At 37.4% G+C, this 24,868-nt stretch overlaps 1 protein-coding gene and 1 non-coding gene across 7 annotated transcripts in view; both read right to left on the bottom strand.

Annotated features, from left to right (window-relative positions):
* The window catches only part of ANKRD26 (ankyrin repeat domain containing 26), a 95,073-nt gene extending 75,221 nt beyond the window's left edge, over positions 1-19,852 (bottom strand). For all 6 annotated transcript variants that reach the window (XM_045533254.1, XM_045533273.1, XM_045533247.1 and 3 more), the window contains exons 1-6: positions 19,438-19,852; positions 14,768-14,882; positions 14,432-14,605; positions 9,513-9,619; positions 5,629-5,699; positions 947-977 (exon numbers count right to left, since the gene is read on the bottom strand). In XM_045533254.1, coding sequence (XP_045389210.1) covers positions 947-977; positions 5,629-5,699; positions 9,513-9,619; positions 14,432-14,605; positions 14,768-14,882; positions 19,438-19,679 — 740 coding nt within the window. In that variant the 5' untranslated portion in view covers positions 19,680-19,852. The remainder of the gene's footprint in view (positions 1-946; positions 978-5,628; positions 5,700-9,512; positions 9,620-14,431; positions 14,606-14,767; positions 14,883-19,437) is intronic.
* LOC123631132 lies at positions 6,770-6,876 on the bottom strand. Its single transcript, XR_006733005.1, has one exon. It is a non-coding gene; the product is annotated as a U6 spliceosomal RNA (small nuclear RNA).
* Positions 19,853-24,868: the final 5,016 nt, after the last annotated feature.

The following is a 24,868-nucleotide window of genomic DNA, read 5'->3' on the forward strand; positions in this document are numbered from 1 at the left end:
CTTAGCCAGCTAATTCTATTCTTATCCTCCTCCACTGTGTTCACTAGACCCGCCCTCCCATTCTATATTATGTTCTATATGCAGATATCCTGCACTTACAGCAAAATAATTCCTCTCTAGGACTTGCCTGGTCTTACTTATGTAAAACCCACGGTGCTATGGCCACAGCTAAGTATAGTCTGGACTAAAATCTTTGATGGTTTAAAAAAAAAGGGGGGGGGGGCAAACACGGTGGCTCACACCTATAATCCTAGCACTTTGGGAGGCTGAGCGGGGAGGACTGCTTGAGGCCTAGAGTTTGAGACCAGCCTGAGCAAAAGCGAGACCCTGTCTCTATCAAAAAATAGAAAAATTAGCTGGGCATGGTGGCACACACCTGTAAGTCCCAGCTACTTGGGAGGCTGAGACAAGAGAATCTCAGGAGTTTGAGGTTGCAGTGAGCTATGTTGATGCCACTGCACTCTAGCCCAGGCAACAAAGTGAGACCCTCATCTCAAAAAAAGAAAAAGAAAAAGGTACTGGTTACCACTGCAATTGCCAAATATATGAGGACAAACTCTTGGACTAACCAGGCTTTCTGAATTGATCTGATTGGGACCTGGTACTTTGATCCCAGTGCTGCACAGGCCTCTAACAATCTATGCGGAAGGGCAAGAGAAAGCATTTGGGAGCCAGGCAAGCTGATGGTCAAATTATGGGTCAGCTACTTGTTAACTATGGGATCATGGGCCAATTAATCAACCTCTCGGAACCACAGTTTCCTAATTAATAAAAAGTAGTATACAACAGCAAAGATACTCTGCAAAGCTGTTGTGATGACTATGTGAGATGATGAATGTTAAGCACAATATGGTGTCTAACCCAGAGAAGAACACTCAACAAATATCAGTTTCTTTCTCTGTATTCCCCTAGATAACAAAATTTTTTAAAATCTGTAAAATCCTACCTGCTTAAAGAGTCTTCAGAACTTCCATCCACTATTAAAGAAAAAAGTAAAATACATTTTAAATCAACAATAGAAAAATACTCTAAAACTGTTGTTTTGAAAAGGATACCCCCAAAGAGCTTTTAAAAGTTAATCCAACTTACTTTTTAGTAAGCTTACTTGTTAACATTGATACTCCCTCCTTGAAATTCTCCCTTGTTTAAAAAATTTCTGCAACATCCTTCCTCTGATTCCTCTCCTACTTTTCTCTAGCCACTGCTCAGTCTTCTTTACTAAAACCTTTACCTCTGGAAAGTGTTGACATTCTCAGGGTTGTGTCACTGGCGTTCTTCTCATTCTACATCTTCCCCATCTTGCACAAGCTCATTCAGATCTATGACTTTGCCTAATAATTATAAGATTATTTCATGACTGTATCTACAACCTCAGAGTTCTGTCTCCAGCTAGAAAAGCTAGAAATGCCTGTTATTGGTTACCTACTGAAAATACCCTACACAAATATTCCATTAAACTCCAGTATTAATACATAAAATAAGCTGGTCTTCCCTGTTAACCTGCTGCTCATCTCTGTTTACCTGACAATTTCTAACTCCTTCTTCATGTCCAGTTTAAACACTAGTGTATAACCTTGAAACCTATGAATCATTTGAAATTTTTCTCTGCCCCCTAACTTTTTATATCCAATAATCACTAAATTGTATTAACTGTACCTTTTTTTGGCTTCTGCTTTATATTTCTACTGCCACTGGAAATATAAACATATAAAATGGATACATTTATATTTCTTAGTTAAACATAGGATCTTTTTTTTTTTTTTTTTTTGAGACAGAGTCTCACTTTGTTGCCCAGGCTAGAGTGAGTGCCATGGCGTCAGCCTAGCTCACAGCAACCTCAAACTCCTGGGCTTAAGCGATCCTACTGCCTCAGCCTCCCGAGTAGCTGGGACTACAGGCATGCGCCACCATGCCTGGCTAATTTTTTTTTTCTATATATATTTTTAGTTGTCCAGATAATTTATTTCTATTTTTAGTAGAGACAGGGTCTCGCTCAGGTCTCGAACTCCTGACCTCCAGCGATCCACCCGCCTCGGCCTCCCAGAGGGCTAGGATTACAGGCGTGAGCCACCGCGCCCGGCCAAACATGGGATCTTAATTGATGGCTTTCACAGAGGAAAAAGCCCACCAACTATGAAGGTTATGTCTTAAATAAAAAAAATTTTAAGAAAACAAATGAAAAAGGCATGATGCCAAGAAAAAAGAACAGCATTTAAAAATGAATAAAGTGAGTTTCCTGACTTTATTAATTTCACCATGGATAGGTGAAAACCTGATAATAGACTGATACTAGTCCAAGCATTGGTGACAAGGAAACTTTGGGTTTGCCTACTACAAAAGCCTCCATTGTCTCCCAGTCTCTTTGGGTGGTTACCGTACATCTATCCTCTACACAAGAGAAGTCAGAAAACTACGAGCCACAGGCCAAATCCAGCCTGCCATGTGGTTCTGTAAATAAAGTTTTATTGGAGCACAGTCATGCTTTTTCACTTACATATTACCTGTGACTGCTTTCACACTACAATGGCAGGGTTGAGTAGATAAAACAGAAACCACAATGCCTAAAATATTTACTATCTGGCCTTTACAGAAAAAAAATTGCCAATCACTGCTTTCTATCAAAACCAAAATGCCCTAATACTCAAATCTAATCTTATGCCTCCCCTGCTCAAAATTCTCCAATGAATCCCTGTAGCAAACATTGCTGGCTCCCTACCCAAGAGCCATTCCTCATTCTTTCTTGCTGTAGAAACACAATTCTATTTGGATATTTATCATCCCAATACACCTCCCCAGCTCCAAAAAGAGAAATGATTATTCTAAGCTAATCACAATAATTACATCTGCTTTCCCAGTGACAGGTTTAGGAATAAGCATGTGCTGTAACCCAGCCAATAAAATGTGACAGAAAGTCCACTGCAAGATTCTGAGTTTTTTCCCTATTTAAAAGAAAAATGTGAAGAAAAGCAACCCTTCCAGCCTTTAGATATTGTCTTGTGAAAACATGATGTTTGGAGGTGCTGCAAATTAGCCAACTACGAAAAGAGAAATGAACGAAATACCACCAATAGCACAGCTGAAAGAGGGACAAGTAGGATCCTGATGACATCACTGAACCACCAAAACAACTCTGGTCATCTGGTTAAGTCATCTATTATTTGCACCCCAAAGGATTCTAACTGCTAAATTTCCCACGGCCTACCTACAGGATAAGATCTACTCATTTTTACAGTATTGCAAAGTCTTTCATAGGCTTGGCTTGGCTGGGTATATACCTCATTCCCAACCTCTCCCACATCACACTGTTTGCACTAGCTAAATGTAACTGCTCCTGAACTCTGCCAAGTTCACTCATGCATCTTAGCTTTTTCACTTGCTGTTCCTTCTGCCAAACATGCAATCTCGTTAAATATTCCTTTTGCCAAGCATCATCCTTCTGCCTCTTTACCTGGCAAGCTTCTACTCATTCTGTGCTTACCTTAAATCCTACCCACTTCTTTAAAGCTGAAATTCCTTACCACAGATTTAGTGTCTGGCACATATTTAACATAATAAATACATAATAAATTATAATTATAAGCTTCTACAGAGCATCTGGCACACAGTAAACACTCAATAAAGTAGTAAATAATAAACATAACAATGATAATAACTAGCTCCTGACTGTATTTTCAAAATGTTTGTATTCTATAACATTAGAAAAATGTTTAGTACCTAAAAGACACTTGATAGTTATTCAAGTGGACAAAGTAAATAAATCAACAAAAATGCTTTCTTTGAAAATTCTGTTGAAAAAACACAGAAATTTAATAGAGGTCTATTCTAACATGAACACCTTAAAGACCAAGACTATGTCTATTCAATCTTTATGTCTCCTGCAACTTGCAAAACCTAACTTAAGAAGTTCTTTGATAAATATATACTAAATTAAAGGTGTCCTCATACAGTTTAGATTGTACAATGCATTAGATGTCACATCTAAGCAGCATGGTAACATTTTGGGTATTGTGAAACATGTGTGTAATTTTATTATAATTTGTTGAACTCAGAGTTTGACTATTGGAATATTTATTACGATAATCTTCTGGCTAATGGTAACTTGTTCTAACAAAATTACTGTATCCTGACAATTATCCAGTAGATAGAATAATATATCTTGTTCTAATGAAGTAAGTATATCCCACTTGATCACAACTTAGGGGAAATGAAGTCAATAAGAGTGAGACTTTGTTAGTATAAGAATATGTAACATGACCTGTGCTTCTCAACAAGAAATTGCTTTTCTGACTTCTGTACTCAGCAGGTATCGTTAAGAAATAATCTCCTGTTGGTACTGCTGCACACTAGGTTTTACAGTTCTTACTGCCATTTGTTTACGGTACCACAAAAGTATTGTTGAGTTCCCAGATTTAAAGACAGTTAATTTTAGTGACACAAATCACTATGTCATACAGTTGACCCTGGAACAACACAGATTTGAAGCGCAAGGGTCTACTTATACAAGATGTTCTTCCACCTCTGCCACCCCAAAACAACAAGATCAATTCCTCCTCTTCCTCCTGCTCCTCAGCCTACTAGACATCAAGACGAGAATGAAGACCTCTATGATGATCCACTTATACTTAATGAATAGTAAATATATTTTTTCTTCCTTATGATTTTCTTAATAACAGGTTCTTTTTTCTAGCTTACATTATTGTAAGAATACAGTACAAAATATATCTGACAATGAAAAATAAAAATAAAAAAATTTAAAAAACAAAATATATCTGACATAAAAATTGTATTAACTGATTGTTTATAATATCTTTCAGGTTTCTGGTCAAAGGAGGGTATTAGAAGTTAAGTTTTCAGGGAGTAAAAGTTATACACAAATTGTCAACTGCACAGGGGATTGGTGCCCTTAACCCCTATGATGTTCTAGGGTCAACTGTAATTGACATTCTCCTAAATATAATCCATTTATTATAAAAATTAAATAGATCAATTTTTATAACAAGTCCAATTAGTTATAATGTGAATATAAAAAAACAACATACTAACTGAAAAAAATCTCTTTTCTTATTTATGCAAAAATTTCATATAGGATTTTAGGGAATAAAATTAAAGTTTTTTTTTTCAGATAATACTGTTTGAGATTATAAATTACCTACAACTAACTTCTTATATAATTCTGAATTCTAGAGTACTGAGAAAGAAATTAAGAAACAATACACATTTACAAACTAATTTTTGTTTTTGAGACAGAGTCTCCCTCTGTTGCCCTGGCTAGAGTGCAGTGGTGTCATCACAGCTCACAGCAACCTCAAACTCCTGGGCTCAAGTGATGCTTCTGCCTCAGCCTCCCAAGTAGCTGGGACTACAGGCACATACCAACACATCTGGCTAATTTTTTTTTATTTTTAATAGAGACAGGTTCTCGTTCTTCCTCAGGCTGGTCTGGGACTCCTCAGCTCTAGCAATCCTCTAGCCTTGGCCTCCCAGAGTGCTAGGATTACAGGTGTGAGCCACCGCACCTGCCTACACATTTATTTTTTTTAACTGCTCTTTTGTGATAAAAAACTTTCTTACTCTTCCTTTTTTATCTATGGTAGGACCACCAAGAGTAATTCACTATCAAAGTCTTACCTGAATTGCTATGTTGAGAAAGATTTTCAGGTATCTTTTCTTCTTTATATTCAGAAAGTAGTCGGCAATTGCTATGTATAAAAAAATGTAATAAATAAAATTAATATTTTAATACTGATACGAAAAACATTTACCAAATATATTAAATTCTTAGAGTATTTCAGACAATATCAGAGCTAATATCAGAACGTTAATTATCCCTTACACTTCAAATTTATAAGCTCTACAAACTTCTTATTAAGCTTGTTATTAGAGAAAAAACATAAGGAGGACTGCAGGGGTCATGAATTGAGGGCAGGATAGGTCAGTAAATTAACTGGAATTAGCTTGACATAATGGAAAACGTCCTGAGCTCAGAACAAGTTCTAGCTCTGTGACCAAAAGCTATTTGTTCTTGGACAAGTTGCTTCTCTTAGGCTCAACACCTTCTTCAAAAAAATAAGGATTTAACAAGATAGCATTTTCTAAATGCTCAGAGAAATAGTGAAGCAATGCAATAATCTGTTCTTGAACTTTATTGCTGAAAATATTTTGGAATCCCAAATAAAACCCAATGTGTATTTTTTCATAGGTTCTAATACTGTTTTCAGAAGATGTTATTAAGTTCTAATTTTGGTTATTGTTCTATTCTTTGTGCCTTGTAATTTAGGGCATCTCAGCTATTTTGTAATTTGCAACAAAATTTATTTATAAATATATTATCTCATTAAACTAGATAACATAATTGTCCCCTATTACTGATCAACCACACCAAGGACAGAAAACTAACAGATGTCAAGACCTGGCTACTGCTGCTTCTCTATCTACTCAAACTCTGACTGAGTAGATCTTTGTTAGAATGATGCTTAATTTCCAAGTTTATCTCCAACTGATGCAGAAGACAAAACCCTACATTTATTTTTTTTAAGTTCCATGAAGGAGATGAAACATGACATTTTGTCACTTCCAAGATACATACAAGATATTGCATACAACATTCCATGTGTTATTCAGCTCTGTTTTCATTTCATAGATCACCTTACAAGAATATTTTTGTAGTGAAAATCACAATTTCAATACTGGGTCCTACCTGTTTTGTTTTGACTCACAATGTTTCCTTGGAGCCAGTAAGCAAATAGTCAAATGACCTTCAAGCACTGCACAAAATATGGAATGCTTCACAAATTTGCATGTCATCCTGGACCAGAGACCATGCTAATCTTCTCTGTAGTGTTCCAATTTTAGTATATGTGCTGCCAAAGCAAGCACAAAGCCCTACATTTATACATGCATACTGACTGAGTCATGACTTAGCTCTGTTAGATCCAACTAACCTACTTTGGATTATCTATTGAATGGCTTCCTGGTGAGGTAGAATTTGAAAATATTTTTAAAACTTTAGGTAGAGATGCAAGTACTAAGAACACAGATCACTTGAGCGGCCAACCCTAAGTTGCTGCCCACTACTCTGGGGAAGAACAATATGGGACCTTCCACTACCAAGGAAAGGTGCTACCCAGGATATAAAGGAGCCTGGGAGTACAGATCTGGTAGCAAAGAAGAAAGTAAACTCCCATTTTTTCTTGCAACATTATTTGAACCTCTCTGACTGTTTAAAAGAATCACGACTAATATTTGCTAGAGAAAAGACAAACAAGGGCCTCAAAGGATAGCTTAGCATGAAGGTCTAAGCTAAGTCTAAGCTGAGATGTGGGCTCCACCTGAAGTTTTCAGTGTGCGGGGAAGGGTCACTTTGCTCACTATGTGTGTGGCTAAAGCCAGGAAGCCCAGCTGCCAGAGCAGGGTCCTGGTGCTTTGGGAGCAATGGCTGAGCACATAAGCATATGTATGTAAACTACAAAAAGTTATAACTTTAAAGCCTAAGTATGGATCCCTGTGAAGACTGAGGGATCTGAATCAGTAAGGACATTGTGGTAGCAAAGGTCAATTATTACCACACTGCAGGATCACTTTCAATAGCAACAATGCAGCAATAGAATCAATAGAAACCATAGAATGATGATAATGTCCTTATTTCCTCCCTCCTGACTCATAAAAGAAGACTGTCTTCCTTAGACTTAGGGAACCCCTTAGATACTTAAAAAATTCAAGGAAGTAGGTATAGGAGATAGCCCCCAAGGGATAATACAAGAGTTTTCAAGACCCAAATAACTAATTAGAAAAATCAAAGATGTGACACTATTTCCATCCCATGCATAGGGGTTATACTTGAAATGAAATGAACAATGCTGAGATCCCTAAGAATCTCAGGACTTAAAAGTCCTGAGTTAAAGAATTCTGCACACATTGCTACTTCTAAAAGTCTAGCCTTTTGCTTGATTTCTGGCTGATAAAGTGGCCTAACTCACTGCCATTCCAAAACTACCTGTACTAAACTATGAAATCTCCAATGATGTGTAAGATGCAATAGTTGTAATTATTTTAAGCCTCAATTTAGTGTTAACTACCCTTTAATATAAAAACTTACATATTAAAACTACCAGCAACAACAAATCCTTCTGTAGTCCATCCATAGACATCTTAAGAAAAGACATCAATACTTTGCTGACCAAGAAGCCTAACTTAATTTGATAGTTTGTAATGTACAGCAAGCATAAAGGGCTGTTCTAAAATAACAGAGAGATAACTTCACCCTTATCTTTACCAATTTAACATCTTGTGTGCCTATGTGACCACTTATATGTATTAACAGACATAGGCATCTTAGGTGCTCAAGTGTTCGTGTCTGTAAATTACTGCAAAGATTAAAAGGAAGGGACAAAAAGGGAGCCTCCTGTCCCACTGGGTTTACCCAGTAGACGTTGCTGAATGAAAGTCCTTTGATGGGCAAGAAACTATGCTGAGGTCACTTATCTAAAGTAGGCAAAGATTCAAGTAAAGAATGCTGCATTTCTTCCCTAGTGTGATATAATATATTGGAATTCAAAGTCAGCTAGGGGTCAGATTAGAAGAGCTATCTGCAGGCTTAAAACAATAATATTATTAATAATAGTAGTCACAGTACTTTCAGTTAATGATGATAAACATGTACCAGGCACTAAATCAATGCTATGTACATAATCTTACACACAACGACCCTTGAAGGATATATTATCCACCTTTTTATATCAGAAAATATATTTGGTGATGAGTAATGTTCCCACGGTCACACACCTAGCAAATCGGAAAGCTAGAAATTCAACCTAGTCTTTTAGAATCTAAAACCTATTGCTTTTCTCTTTATCACCCACATGGGTTTTGTTTTCCATAAAGGAAAAGTTTATCCAATTAAAACTATCTTTCTTCCTTCTGCCCATACCAACTAAAAATAAAAACATCATAATACACTAGAAATGAAAAAGGAAAACAACTGATAAACCCACAGTATGTGGTAATAGCAATTAATAGTCATTTAGAACACCAATATTCTTCAAAGAAAGCAACTTAAAGCAAAGAGTCATCCAAAAGACAAAATGATTTTCAATTCCTATTTATGTTTAATATCACATCTTTAAAGAAAAGCTATATAAGAAGCATAGGGTAGAAAAATACTATAAAAGGGTTAAGCAGCTCAATATTGAGTCATAAACTACAAGTTAAAGTCCACACTTTATAAAACTAACAAAATTAATATGAAACCCTTTTAGCTAATATAAGATCATGTGACAAAAAACATCAGATTACAAATAACAGTCAATATTATAAAAGAACAGTATATACTATAGTTCCTGCTGCATACTGTTATGTTGCCCAGTCCAAGTAACTGCTTTTCTACCTGATGATTTGTGTTGATATTTTTTACTATATCCCAACATTTAAGAGTTAATCTTATTAATATTTATGACTTGAATGACTATAACCACTCTAGAACACCACTCAGGTTTAAAAAAAAAAGACTACTGTACCTTTTCAACTTATCGACTTCATTTATATTTCCTTTTTTCTGTACTAAAAATTCCACCATTTGCTGTTTTTTTCCATTTATAGCAAGCAAAAGTGGTGTGAGTTCAGCCTGTAAAACAGCAAAAACAATTAATAATTCACAAAATTACATATTCCTCAACTGAACTGAAAACCTTATGTAAGATTCTATGAACGCACACATGTAATATATAGAAAGTAAATAAAAAGCAGTCCCTTCCTTCTCAGCCCTCTGTGCTTTCCCATGCGCTGCTCCTTCCTTGGAAACACCCCTCCTCTGCCCCACCACACTGACTCTGGTCATCTCCAAAACTCACTTCAAGTTGCAGGACTCTGCTTCTATCACAGCATTTACCATAGTATATTATAATGATTTTACTGTTTCCCATCTAAACCAGGAGCTTCTTGAGGCCAGCGGCTTTTCTCTCTGTATCCCCAAGCCCTAAGACATAGTAGTAAATGCTTTTTAAGTTTTAAAGCGTTTAAGTATTTTATTGAATCAATGATCTAAATTATTATCTCTAGAGCAGTGTTTCTTAACCTATATTCCAAAGAATATTTACTTTACCAGAAGTTAAGGACTATATCCCAACAGAAAGATTTCATGATCATCTATGTTTGAGAAATATTACACAACTGTGCCTTATATGTCCAGTATTAAAGAAATCTCTTAAACTGTGTCTAATCCCTATTTCACAACATTTCTTTGGTAACAAACATTAACATTTGAGGAGTTAGGTTTCCAGGGATACAGTTTTAAGAGCTTTCCAATAAAGGTGGAGTCGTCCAGGTGACAGCTTGATTCTCTTCTAACAATGGTGTGAGGATCCTAGACGCCATGTCAGGCACACCTGCTCCAAATGGGTCACTAATGAAATGGGCTCTGAATTAAAATGAACTTCTACCACTTATTAAATGGAAATGGTCCATGGGTTTTCTCCTATTACAAGATCATAGATTTTATTCTTAACTGTTAGAAAGCTCAGTAAGAAATTTTATTCTCAATTATAAAGATAATCCTGGAACCCTAATGCATATCTGCTTTTTTTGATCCATTTCTATTCTGGTTTCCATTCTGATTGCTACTTAAAATCATTTTTTGTTTAGGCAAAATATAAATAAGAAATAAAAATAAAATGGCTTATCAATAAAACTTCTAATATTGATCTGTATGGATTATTTTTAGCATAATGAAATCCACTACATCACTTGCACTTTTAAGGGAAAATACTGAGGTGAAAGATACAATGTTGTCTGCAATAGGCATAACCTATGCAACTATAACCATGAGTAGCCTAGTAAGGATTAATGTCTATAAGACATTCTAATGGGAAGATGATTATTTATGATGCATATAAAGAAAAAGAGTTTTTAAAAACCAACTTCTAAATTCTAAAATTCAACCCCATTCCTAAGGGATTAACACAAAATATAGACTATATACAATTATAAACAAATATAAACTGTGTTGAAAACCTTGAAACCCTTTTCAATACATACTATAAAACAGGAAATGTAAACTATTACAAAATACTTACAGAGGCAAAGTAGGTGACCTGAGTAACTGAAGTGCTCAGGTGGGCAAAGTAGCAAACTAGAAAACCCATGCCTTGTACAAAGGGGTAACCACTGCACAGCATACCAAACAGTAACGTGGGCTCAAGGGACACCAGATTTGATTAGGATATGCCTGAAATCCAGATTTCTGCATGAGTCTTCCAAATTTTACATGCTGACTCAATTTATAGAGCCAAACTAAACCTATCCATGAGCCACACATAGACCACAGCCCTATGGATTTGTTTCTAAATGGTTGTACACAGAGCAAGTATTTGCATGTAAAATCTTTTCTTTCTTAAGTATTATATGTGTATGAAAAAAATCAGGCCCTAATATGTAATAAAAATTGCTATTAAGATTCATAACACTCGCTTCAAGAATTTTTCCACAGCCAGGTGTGGAGGCTCACACCTGTAATCCTAGCCGTCTGGGAGGCCAAGGCGGGAGGATTGCTTGAGCTCAGGAGTTTGAGACCAGCCTGAGCAAGAGCAAGACCCTGTCTCTACTAAAAATAGAAAAATTAGCCAGGCATTGTGGTGCCTGCCTATAATCCCAGCTACTTGGGAGCCTGAGGCAAAAGGACCACTTGAGTCCAGGAGTTTGAGGTAGCAGTGAGCTACAATGACACCACTGTGCTCTGTCCAGGACAGCAGGGCAAGACTCTATCTCAAAAACAAAAAAAAAAAAAGAAAGAATTTTTGGCCAGGTGCTGTGGCTCACGCCTGTAATCCTAGCACTCCGGGAGGCCGAGGCGGGTGGATCGCTCGAGATCAGGAGTTCGAGACCAGCCTGAGCAAGAGCGAGACCCCGTCTCTACTAAAAATAGAAAGAAATTAGCTGGCCAACTAAAATATATATAGAAAAAATTAGCCGGGCATGGTGGCGCATGCCTGTAGTCCCAGCTTCTCGGGAGGCTGAGGCAGTAGGATCGCTTAAGCCCAGGAGTTTGAGGTTGCTGTGAGCTAGGCTGACGCCACAGCACTCACTCTACCCAGGGCAACAAAGCGACACTCTGTCTCAAAAAAAAAAAAAAAAAAAAAAAAAGAAAGAAAGAATTTTTCCAACATTTATTCATTTACAATCTATTTGTATTTAATTTTCCCAGATTGTTAACCAAATTAATTAGTTCATAGGACTGATGAAACCAAATTAAAAAATTCTTATCTATATTCTTATTAACTTCATGGTTTTCAGATTTTTTTTTTTTTTAGAGATGGGGTCTTGCTATATTGTCCAAGCTGGTCTCCAACTCCTGGTCTCAGGTGATCCTCCTGCCTCAGCCTCCTGAGTAGCTAGGATTACAAGCATGTGCCACCATGCTCAGCTAATTTTTTTATTTTGTTTCCAAAGGAGTTTTGCTATGTTACTCAGGCTGGTCTAGAACGGCTGGCCTCAGGGGAACCTTCTACCTTGGCCTCCCAAAGCACTGGAATTAAAGGCATGAGCCACCACACCTGAGTGGTTTTTAGTGTTTAAAACTTCCATCCTGATTATGCCAAAGCTCTATGAATTTAACACACATACTGAGATAGTCCATAATAGTTTCAATTTTAAAAAAATTCAGGACTTGCTACTATTCTAACTGAGAAAATCCTGCTTGTAAGAAACATTTGTTGACCTAATCACCTGAATGAGAATAAACAGACAGGAAATCCTGACAGGGTCAGGCTCTATTCACCGAAAAACTACCTATAAGCAAATTTCTAAAGACCCTCTGAATGACAGTGAATGACTGATGGTTGGAAGGAAAAAGGTCTTATTCTCTAAGCTGACAGATACTGCCAATAATATTCCTTTAAACTTCCCAACCACAGAAGATAAAAGTTAGGCTAATGCTGTTGGAAAGGAGATACTTGAAGCAAGTAGTGCATATTAAACTCTAACTCTTTTAGAGATTTCTTCAGTTTTTGAGATATGGGAATTCATACATTACATTTATCTACTCAGTAGTATCTAACCAGGAATGTATCAGAATCTCAAGAAAATTTTTGTTGTTTTTTTGTTGTTAGAGACAGGGTCTCACTATGTTACCAGGCTGGACTTGAGCTCCTGGGCTCCATCAATCCTCTCACCTCAGCTTCTGAGTAGCTGGGACTACAAGCACATGCCACTATGCCCAGATTTGAGGAAATATTTTTCAATATACTTATCTAGGCCTTGTTAGACATATTAAATATAAATCTTCAGGGGAGAGTTTAGATGTGTAAATTTTTTTTGTTAATTTCCGCAGGTCACTGTGATGTACAATTCTACTTGACAACTAGTGCGGTAGGCAATACTTCAGTCTCATCTCTCACCCAAATGGCCAATTCCCTTTATCATCTGTGGATCCGGCCAAAAAGAGGAAAGAGTAAGAGATGGAGTCATTTACTGAAAACTCCACTTAATTTTCCTGGGAAGGGGGACAACAGGGACTAGCAAACTCAAACTTCAGCTTGATTTTGCCTCTTACAAGCTCCTTATCTCCCACCTTCCCACCAAGGCTTTCTAGATTTGAGAGCAGAGTTTAGACTCTTATCTAAGTGGCTGTTTTTGCCAGAATAGGATAAAAAGTCAGTTAATTATTTCTTCTTCCCTCTTGTTTCCCGCTTCATCACCACCTACTTGCTGCCAATCTGGTTTCTTCAGAGTCCTCCTAAAATTGATCTCTAGGCAAGTTCACCACTAAATCATTCTCTTTCCCAAACTGAGAATGATTATCCCCAAATTCGAGGAGCACCTTGTCTAAACATATAAACTGTCAAAAAACAAACAAAAAAAAAATACTACAAAAAACATCTTGGTATTTTCCCTCAATTACCTAATTTCCAGATTGGCCTGCATATTTCTGATTACTCTGTTTTTCCCTCTCAAGTCTTGCCACTGACAGATAAATCCCTTTCATATAAATTAATAGGAACTGGTCAACAGCAGCAAGATTTCCATTTTTTGTAAAATGCTTTTGTTTTGTTTGAGTTTTAAGATAAAGCATATATCCAGAGAAAATTTTGCTTTCCTATGTTGTTTTACACACAGATTAAGAAAAAAAAAAAAAAAGGGCTGGTAGGGAAAAAAGTATTTTAAAAAAAAAAGTTTTACCTTTAACAAATTCAATGTTTTCACAATTATTTACCATAAATGCATAAAAGAAAGCTATTCCCTCTAATGCTTCTTTTAAAGTATCAATATTAGAAGTTAAATCTTAGACAAGTTATTTCAAAATAGTTAAATCTTAGACAAGTTATTTCAAAATATTTTCACTCAGGGAATGTTTGAGTTTCCAGATATGGAAAATTGACCCTTATATTTGTCATGGTTAAAACAAATGCATTTCAAATATTTTGAAAATAAAGTTGATCTATACCTTGTTTTTTGCTTCAATATTTGCATTATGTAAGAGCAGTTTCGCTGTTATTGGTATATTTTCATTATAGACAGCATAGTGGAGAGCAGTGTTGCCATGGACATCTGCAAGATTTGGATCCGCACCGTGTTCTAGCAGAATAGTTGCACATTCCTCTTCCTGGCATTGTACGGCCTGTTAGTATTACACCAAGAAATGGATGGTAAATTCTAGGAATTCAAAATAAACATTCCACAGATTTCACCTAGTAGTTATATTTAAAGGAGATAAATTCATTGTTATTCTATGTATTTAAATCAAATCCATCTCATGCTGAAATAGTTGGCTACCATATACCTTCATCAGAGCTGTCCTGTTTTCACTGTCACACATGTTAAGCTGGCATTTTCTGTCCACCAGGAGCGTCACCACTTCTGAATGGCCATTGACACAGGCCAAATGTAGAGCAGTCCTATGAAAGGGAGAGGATGTTTTAGGAAACTGTAGTGTGCTACCTCAAAATATTCATGTAATTATAAACATTAAGTAGCATGTTATTCTTCTGCCTTCAAAACAAAAACTTAATTTTCTTCTTAAAAAGCTGTAATACTTATTAGCTGTTATTACCCACTACATTAATGAAAGAGTAGCCTACGTGAATAGAAAGAGCTTGGCCTTTGGATTCAGTTAAACTTAAGTCTGGATCCTGTTTTAAGCTCTGTCACTTAGGAGCTATCACTCAGCCTTTCTATGCTTCAATTTCCTCATCAATAAAATGAGGACAAAAATAGTAGCTGTGTATTGCTACCATTGCTGATGTTTAAATAAGAATCTATGCAAAGTATTTAGAACAGTTCCGAGCACAAATAACAGATCAATAATTGTTAGATACTATAATTATTACTATTACTACTACTTAATAAAGACATTTTAATTAAATAAAATGATACAATTGTACCTACTTTTGCAGTCTGTTTTAAAGATCAGTGATAACACTTTGTTTCAATGATTCTAAGATGCTCATGTTCTCATGGTTTTTTTTTTTCTTTTTTGAGACAGAGTCTTGCTCTGTTGCCCGGGTAGAGTGAGTGCCGTGGCGTCAGCCTAGCTCACAGCAACCTCAAACTCCTGGGCTCAAGAGATCCTACTGCCTCAGCCTCCCGAGTAGCTGGGACTACAGGCATGCGCCACCGTGCCCGGCTAATTTTTTCTATATATATTTTTAGTTGTCCAGATAATTTTTATTTCTATTTTTAGTAGAGACGGGGTCTCGCTCAGGCTGGTCTCGAACTCCTGACCTCGAGCAATCCACCCGCCTTGGCCTCCCAGAGTGCTAGGATTACAGGTGTGAGCCACCGTGCCCCGCCATGTTCTCACATTTTAACATCTCTTTGGAATGCCACTTGTAATTCATGACTTATTAAAACTACAATTGGCAACATTTAAAAAATTCTCTTATTGATACATAAAATAATGGGGCATCATACAATCCATGGTGCCTTACATTAAGTGAAATATGGCCTATACAACAGTTCCATAGAAGTTCTAGTCACTGGCATTTAAATAAATTTTAGTTTTAAAAAGTACTATGGATTCACTTGACCAGCAAAAAAACCAAAAAAAAATCTAAAAAAAAAAAGTACCATGGAAAAAGAGTTGAAATAACAACAAATTTTTTAAACAAATTAATTCTTACTTTGATTTTCAAAAAAAACTTTAACCAAAAGGAAACTCAAGATTCAAATGAATATTATTCAGTATTTAGAGTTATAGAATGGATGCAAATCAAGATGTTTCCAATGATTAACAGTAGTTAATACTGTTATAAATTTTCAAAAGGGCAGTTAAAGGTTATCTTTTACAATTTTCTACTTTTAGAAATACTTTTGTTTGAAAGGAGGGAGGAAAAGCTTCACCTGAGGTTAAGTCCTAATATTCCAATTTTAAATCTCTCAACTTGCATAGGCTGAGCAGAGAAACATGAAGTTTTCAAGGACGGAAGGATCCTAGGAGATAGCAGAGTATGTCTGCTACAGAATAGTATTCAGGTTATGTTTGATTAACAAATGGACTGAAAGAATGGATAAATACAATTTGGGAGTTCAATATTTTTAAAGAAAACTCTTATAAAGTAAAGCAATGGTAATAATCATTTATATTTGCTATTTTTTATTTTCTTAAGGACACAACTAAAATAAAATGATTAATTTATAATTTTTTGCATATATAATAAATCTATATATAATAAAAACGTGTATAATAAAATGTGTGCATCATAAAATCTACAAGCACAAATAAAATGATTCCCTTTACTTCTGGAAAGGATGAAAGTTGGCAGAGGATGTCAATCCACAAATATAATTTTAAAAATTAATAGAAAGTAAGAAATTATTTTTATCTGTACAAGATTCATATTCCTACTCTTCCCAAGGATTATTTCATTAATAAAATTTTACTAGAACTTTTATACATGCTTATTGTAGAAATCACAGATAAGAAAAAGGAAAAAATTTTACTTATTAATACAAATGCCCAGAAATAACATATTTTATCACATTTTGTACCTATTTTAAGCTAACATAGGACCATCATATGTTAGAGTATACATGTATAATCAAACTGATTTTTTTCTCACTTGATATACTAGGGTACATTTTTACATGTCAACATACTTTTGTATCTATGCCACTTATAATGGTCACATATTATTCCAACCTATGCATGCACTAAAATTTATTTATAAAATCCATTACATGGGTTCTTCTTAATACATTGCTATTTTAAGCAGTGCTGAGAAAAACAAATTGGATGCATCTCTAAATATTTCCTAGGTATTTTAATATAATGGAATTGATGGATAAAGGGCATAGCCATTTTTTTAAAATGCACCAAACTGTCCATTCCACAAGTCATAAGCAACTTAAACCTTAGGCAACAAAATAAATACCACTGCTCTTCAATCTTCCAAACTTCATGGATAGAAAACAGTATTTCATCCCTCTTTTAATTTAAATTCCTTCTCTTACCAGGAACACTAAATATTTTTTCCTATGTGCATAACTTGTAGATGTGCGAAAAGGTAATTTGCCCAATTCTAAATTCAAGTTTGGTTTTTGTTTTGTTGACTTGAAAGAATTATCTGTTAAATAAAGATAAGTTTTTCATCTGATTATATATGTTGTAAATATTTTGCAAGTATGTTGTCTTTTGTTAATTTTTTTCTGATATACAGGGGGGTTTAATTTTTATTTTGCTAAATCAACCTTCAGAATGCTTGCTTGTGAGGTCATTCGTAGGAAGGTCTTTGTCAACATTAAGATGTACCTGTATAAATATGCATTTGTGTTCTCTTCTAGTACTTTTCTCATCTTGTATACTTAAATTTTTTAATCTGTATTCCATCAGCAACTTATTTTTGTGAGGTAAAACTCTAGTTAGTTTTCTCCAAACAGTTAACAGGCATTTGATTTATGAAAAATTCATCTAATCTGAAATGTCACCATTATCAAGTTCTAAATTCTTACCTATATTTGGGTGTCTCTGGATTTTCTATTCTGTTCCATTAATTTACCTGTCTTTTCAGCTCTTGGTAAATGGTTAATTTGTATAAAATAATAGTGCATTTTGATAGCTAGAAGGGCAAGTCTTTGTTTACTCCATTACAAATATTTTCTTAATGCTTTCACTATAGTAAAAGACGACGTGTGTAACTAAAAAAATTTTAAAACCTTGATATTTTTATTTGGTTTATGTAAAACTGGTAAACATAGAAAGAGCTCACATTTTAAGAAAAATGAGTCTTCCTACTCAAGAACTCAGCACCATCTTCCCACTTCACAAAGTTTCTTTCTCAGTAAAGAACACAGATTCATAGAAGTACACTGATATAAAATGGATATTGGGGCCGGGCGCGGTGGCTCACGCCTGTAATCCTACCACTCTGGGAGGCCAAGGCTGGTGGATCGCTGGAGGTCAGGAGTTCGAGACCAGCCTGAGCAAGAGCGAGAAGCGTCTCCACTAAAGTAGAAAGAAATGATCTGGACAGCTAAAAATATGTATAGAAAAAAATTAGCAGGGCATGGTGGAGCATGCCTACAGTCTCAGCTACTCGGGAGGCTGAGGCAGGAGGATCGCTTGAGCCCAGGAGTTTGAGGTTGCTGTGAGCTAGGCGGACGCCACTGCACTCTAGCCCGGGCAACAGAGTGAGACTCTGTCTCAAAATAAATAAATAAATACATACATACATACATACATACATACATACATAAATAATATTAAAAAAATAAAATAAAATGAATACTGGGTTTTATCCGAAGAATTTTTAGCCCAGAAGTTGATACATTATGGGAATTATTTCTCACATTATGCATCTTTCTATAACGTCTTTTTAAATGTGTACATTAAAAATAACATGCTGTATACGCTTAATTTTGTTAGTTAAATCACTTAAAAATTCTCAATAAAGTGCTCTATAAGGGGAATGATGAGGCGTTTAATCCTAACACTGGGAGGCCAAGGCGGGTGGATCGCGCGAGCTCAGGAGTTCGAGATCAGCCTGAGCAAGAGAAACCCCATCTGTACTAAAAATAGAAAAAAAATAGCGGGTCGTGGCGGCGGCGCTGCCTGTCGCCTGTAGTCCCAGCTACTTGGGAGCCTGAGGCAGGAGGATCCCCTGAACCCAGGAGTTTGAGGTTGCAGTGGACTATGATGACGCCACTGCTCTCCAGCACGGGCGACAAGGCGGAGACTGTCTCAAAAATAAAACGGCAGGGGTCGGGGGCGGGGGGCGAGGGGGAATTATGAGTGGATAGAAAAGCAGCTAAAATTCTGTTTTTGTTTTGCTGCTCATACAGACGGTCTGGGCGCTCGACGCTCCAAGGTTGCCACGTCCCAGGTGCTGAGGAGCCCGTGGAGGGAAGAAAGCCGGGCACTCTCGGTGACAGGGGGCCTCGGGTTCGCCCGGCCCAGCCCAGGAAGGGGCGCTTCCCCCACATCCGCCCGGCAGCCCAGCTCGCCGTTCCCATTACCTGCTCATCTTGTCTCTATCATTCAAGCCATTTTTCCTGAGCAAAAGGATCTGCTGCACTTTGACCACCTGACCCAGGCTGGCGGCCTTGTGGATCTTCCCGAGGTCTCGGTCCCGGACGTGGTACCCGGGCTGTGAGTAGACGCCGTTGCCATGCTCACAAGCGACACCCGCGCCGGTCCTCCGACGGCTGGAGAAGGAGGCCAAGGGCGACTCGCCCTTCTTACTAAAAATCTTCTTCATGGCAGGGGCTACTGGCTTCAGGGACACCTCATTTTCCCCTCAGGTGTTAGCTTTTGTCCGCCGCCAGGGCCCAGCACTAGCAAACCAACGCAGCGTGCCCACAAGGTTCAACAAGGAAACTCCGCGGTTTCCAATCTCGCAGAGCCCCCAGACAAGCGGCCAAGATAGGTGAACGGAAGTGCGCCTGCGCGCCTCAGAAAGCGGCGTCGCTGCGCGTGAGCAAAAGCCCTTGGCGCGTGGGCCTGCTCAGTGCGCATGTGCAAAGCCCAGGCTTCGCAAATCTCAGCATGTTTGTAGTCAGCTATGCCTCAGGTAGAATGTCGGCGGGATTTGACAAGAGTGTTCAGGTCATTTGCGAAAAGAGGACTCGCGCCGATGGGAAAGCAGCCTTTACACACCACTGGGCTGGAGTAGCGTAGAGCTTTAAAATGCTGAAGGCCTCATCCCCCTAGAAAACGTCTGTGAGAAACTCTAAATCTCCTTATCTTTCAGTTTATTCCCATTTCCCATCCCAGATGGTCGCCATAGAAATTTAGCAGATGCAACAGCAGAAGACTGTTTCCGTGGTTTCAGAGATTGTGCCAGTGTGTGTCATTAGGTGCAAATTTAGGAGGAGAAACCAATGCACATTCTCCAGAAGACATGAAAGCGCCCAGCTCGCCCGCCACCGTGGAGCTGTCGTCGCACTCCTCGTCCCGGTCATCGTCGCTGTCCTGGCTGCCCTGGCTGCAGGGCGCTCCCACCGAGGGAAAGCCCGCGCCCGGCGGCTGGAGGGTGCTCGTGGCGGCGCTGCTGAGGCTGCCGCAGCAGCGGCTGGAAGGCGTCAGGCGGCGCCCTGAAGGAGGCGGGCGGCGTGGCGTATACCCTTCCCGTACGAGGCCGGGAAGAAGCCGCGGTCGCCGCGGCTCTTGACTCCCTCGAGCCAGCCCTGGAGGTCCTGCTCGCCGCTCAGCACCTCGTGCTCCGCGCGGACCGGGCCCGGGAGGCAGCGCGCACCACGCCGCCCTCGCGCCCTCCGCGCCACTGAGCTCGCGGCGGGGACTGCCGCGCTGGATCGCGGCCGCCTGCCAGGAGCGGGGCCCCAAGGCCAACTGGTTTCTTAAATTCCTTGACTAGATTATTATTTTTTAAATGAGAAAGCAAGGGAAAAAGACATCAAATTTAAAGCTGATAAAAGCAATGTGAGAACTTGATCTGATAACCAAGATTGCTACTAAAGTGACTAATGGCGGGTGGCATCATCAGTCAAGATGTAGAATAATTCATCACCCCCTAAGTTTCCTTGTGCTCCTTTGAGTCAGGTCTTCCACACATCCTGACTGAGCCTGTGACAACCAATATTTTTACCGTTTTCAGAATGCCATATAATTCAATCATGCAACATGTAACTGAGTTGTCTTCCACTTAGCATAGTGATTTTGAGAGTCATTCATATTGTCCCATGTATCAGTGATTTGCTCCATTTAATTGTTGAGCAGTATTCCATTGTGTGAGTGCACCACACTTTCTTCTTCTTTGCTTAATCCCAATTACCAGTTGGTGGACCTTTGGGTTGTTTCCACTATATGAGTTATGAATAAAGGTACTCTAAAAATCTGCATTTAGGTTTTATTGTGAATGTATATCTTCATTTCTCATGTATAGATACTTAGAAATAGAATTGCTGGGTTGTATGGAAAGTGTATAACTTGAGTAGAAACCGCCTAAGTGGTTATTTTACATTCTCATCTGAGTTTCAGGTGCTTCACATCCTATCAGCATTTGGTAGTCAGTTTTTTGAGCCATATTATATAATAAGTATGCAGTGGTAGCTTGAGATTTTCATTTTCATTTCCTTAGTAACAGATGTTGAGTTTTTGTCCACTTGTGGGGTTGTATGTATTCTTATTACTGACTTTTGAGAGTCCATTGCACATTCTGAGGACCAATCTTAGTATGTGTGTGCATCTGGCCTTTATCAGATATATATTTTATAAATATTTTCTCCTGGGCTGTGGTTTGTCTTTTCATTTTATCAGTTATCAAGACCTGGGGTTTTAAAAATTGGTGAGTCTATCACCCTTTTCTCTTATGGTTCAGGCTTTTCGTATCTTAGGTAGGAAATCGTTGCTTAATCCTTTGCTTAGTTTTTACTGTACCCTTTCTAAATTATCCCCAAATTCTCCACCTTTCAGTGGCCAAACCTATCAGGCAAAGGTGGATGAGGTGGGAGGAGTCCAAGCAAAATATGGCCTTTGGGTCAAATCATTCCCCTCCCTGTTTTTATAAATAAAGTTTACAAAGTGCCACATGGCAGAGTCGAGTCAAAAAAGAGACTGAATAGCCCTCAAAGCCTAAAATATCTATTATCTGCTCCTTTACAGAAAAAGTATTTTGACCCCTGAGACCATATGCTAGGTCCCTACTGCCAACCTTTTCATGGAGATAACTCCTGGAGCCCCTTGCTCTTCTGTGTCAGTCTGGGCAGGTTGCTTTAAAAATCTTAGCTACTGTTCCGAAAAATTCTGTTCCTGTCTCATAGGTTAGATTCCCTGTTTCTGGGATCCCAAGTCTTTCTTGGTTTATTCCATTCCCTGCTTCTGATGGAGATTTCCTTAAAAAAAAAAAAAAAAAAAGCTACATGGGAAGTAAATTATTTGATACCACTCGATAGAGAATTCTAGGTGATTAGTCATTTTCCCTGACAATTGTGAAGACATTGCTTCATATTAATATTACCTTCCAACTTCCAGTGCTGCTATTGATAAACCTAAAGACTTCACCATCAGCATTCAACGTTCCACGGGTTCATATACAGTTTTTTAGTTTTTGGGGTTTTTTTTAATTTTTCTTTTTTTTCTGAGAAAAGGCCTTGTTGGGTCTCCCAGACTGGAGTGCAATGACCCGATCATAGTTCACTGTAATCTCAAATTCCTGGGCTCAAGCAATCCTCCTGCTTCAGCCTCCTGAAGTGCTAGGATTACAGGCATGACCCACCATGCCTGGCCCATATGTCAGAGTTCAAAAGTGTCTGTTTAAATCTGGATTCAAATAAGCTCAATGAGATGATTAATGTGCCTTTTTAGTCTCTTCATTAGACTGACCCATCCATCTCTGGCTCTCGTATGCACAAACAGATTATTTACTAAGGAAATCTGATTGTACAGATTTTCCTACAGAATTTATTTTGCCGATTTGCAGATTAAGAGGCTTAGCAATGCTTGTATGTATGTTTTGGATACAAGGCATTCAGAAGGCTTATATAAATGGTAGTTGAAGATAATGATAAAAATCATTGCAATTTCTTTTTCTTCTCAGTAAATACTTTTAGCAATTGTAACTTTGTGTTATCAAAACCTTTAAAGGAAAACCTTAATAAAGTCAACATGAAATGAGTTTACTAATACATATTTCAAAACCATTTAACTTAAAATTACCGATATTAAACTAGGCACTTTAATTTTGCAGGATTCATCATATGTCATATCAAACATATTAGAATGTATTCTGATACATCCAAACAATGAAATGCTGTAAGATCAAAGCTTTGTGTATTAATATGGAATACTTTACAAATATATAAAAGAAAAAAGCAAAGTATACATTGAGAACAGCATACCATTTATATAAAAGATTATATATATTTGTCAAAAGGGTGATAACAAACCATATATATAAAATATCCCCAGGAACATATAACACTTATTGCCCCTGGTGACAGAAGCTGGTAACTAGATCATTTAGTAGTGGGAAAGAGACTGAGATTTCAGAATTTTATACTGTGTAAAGATGTGAAAGTACCTATTCTCCCCTTCAGCCCCATTAAGTTGCTCTAAAATTTTTGGTAGGATTTTATAATTCATTTTTTAAATGTATAGCAGCTTTATTGAGAAAAACTTCATATACCATTCAATTTACCCATGTGACGTGTACAATTCAATGGTTTTTAGTATTTTCACAGAGTTGTGCAATTATCATGACAATCAATTTTACATTTTCATCCATTAGCAGTCACTTACCATTCCCCCCTCAAACAAAAGTTGCCTAGGCAACCACTAATCTACTTTCTGTCTCCATAGATTTGCCTATTCCAGGTATTACATAAATAAAATCATACAACATGTGATCTTTTTTGACCTACTTCATCCACTTAGCATGTTTTTGAGGTTCATCCATGTTATACTGTGTATCAATACACAGTATTTCCTTGTATTGCTAAATAATTCATTATATTGCTATACTGCATTTTATTTATCCACTCATCAGTGATAGACACTGAGTTATTTCTACTTTTTGGCTTTTATGCATAACACTGCTATGAACGTTTGTGTACCAGTTTTTGTGTGGACGTGTTTTCATTTTACTTGGGCATATACCTAGGAATGGAATTGTTGGGTCATATGGTAAAACTCCATGATAACATAGTTCACTCTTGTAATCATTTAATTTACTATTAATAACAGTCACACCTATTTAGAAATGGTGCTCTAAGTGAGAAAATCTAATGTACAAGTGTTCTCAAATGTAATGGAAATTTCACATATATTTATGATTAACGCTGAATATTTTCTGTAAACAGGCAATTAAATATTAATTTATATTTTGTAATTTTGTAAAAATTTAGAGCCTATTTTTTATTTTAAGGGCCCATAATTCTCGGGTGCCCTAGGAACTGTACCTACACACCTAAATGCTAAAAACCCCATCATTCCAAGAATGGAACTCAGAAAAAAGCTAAAGGAAATTAAGTTTAACCTTTGTAGATAATTTATGGGACACGATCTGAGTGGTACCACAATCACTAGTAAGGTGCAGAAATAAAAAACAAGACTCATATTTTTATGAGTTGTCTGACAGCTTGGAGGTAGAAAACAGTGAAGTAGGTGTGGTTATGTTTCTTTCTTTGCCCTCTCTCTTTCATGTCCTTATGTAAAGTCTCTAGGAATAAGTTGCTATCATTTAAACAATTTCAACAAAATGAAGAAACTTAAATGTTTTAGTTATATGAGCTTTCTAGTGGGCAAGGAGAGAATGTGATAGACCATTTCAACATACTTTCTACTATTGGTTTCTCAGGGTTTGGTACCTCTTTCACTAGGCCACTGCATCTCTCACCTTGGCTTCCAGATTTTCCATCTGTCCAAACATGGATTATCATTGCATATGTACCATTCTACCATAAGTCTATTGTCTCAGCAGAGAAGTCTGCG

The sequence above is a fragment of the Lemur catta genome, chromosome 1 (genome assembly GCF_020740605.2).
Source record: "Lemur catta isolate mLemCat1 chromosome 1, mLemCat1.pri, whole genome shotgun sequence".
NCBI lineage: Eukaryota > Metazoa > Chordata > Mammalia > Primates > Lemuridae > Lemur > Lemur catta.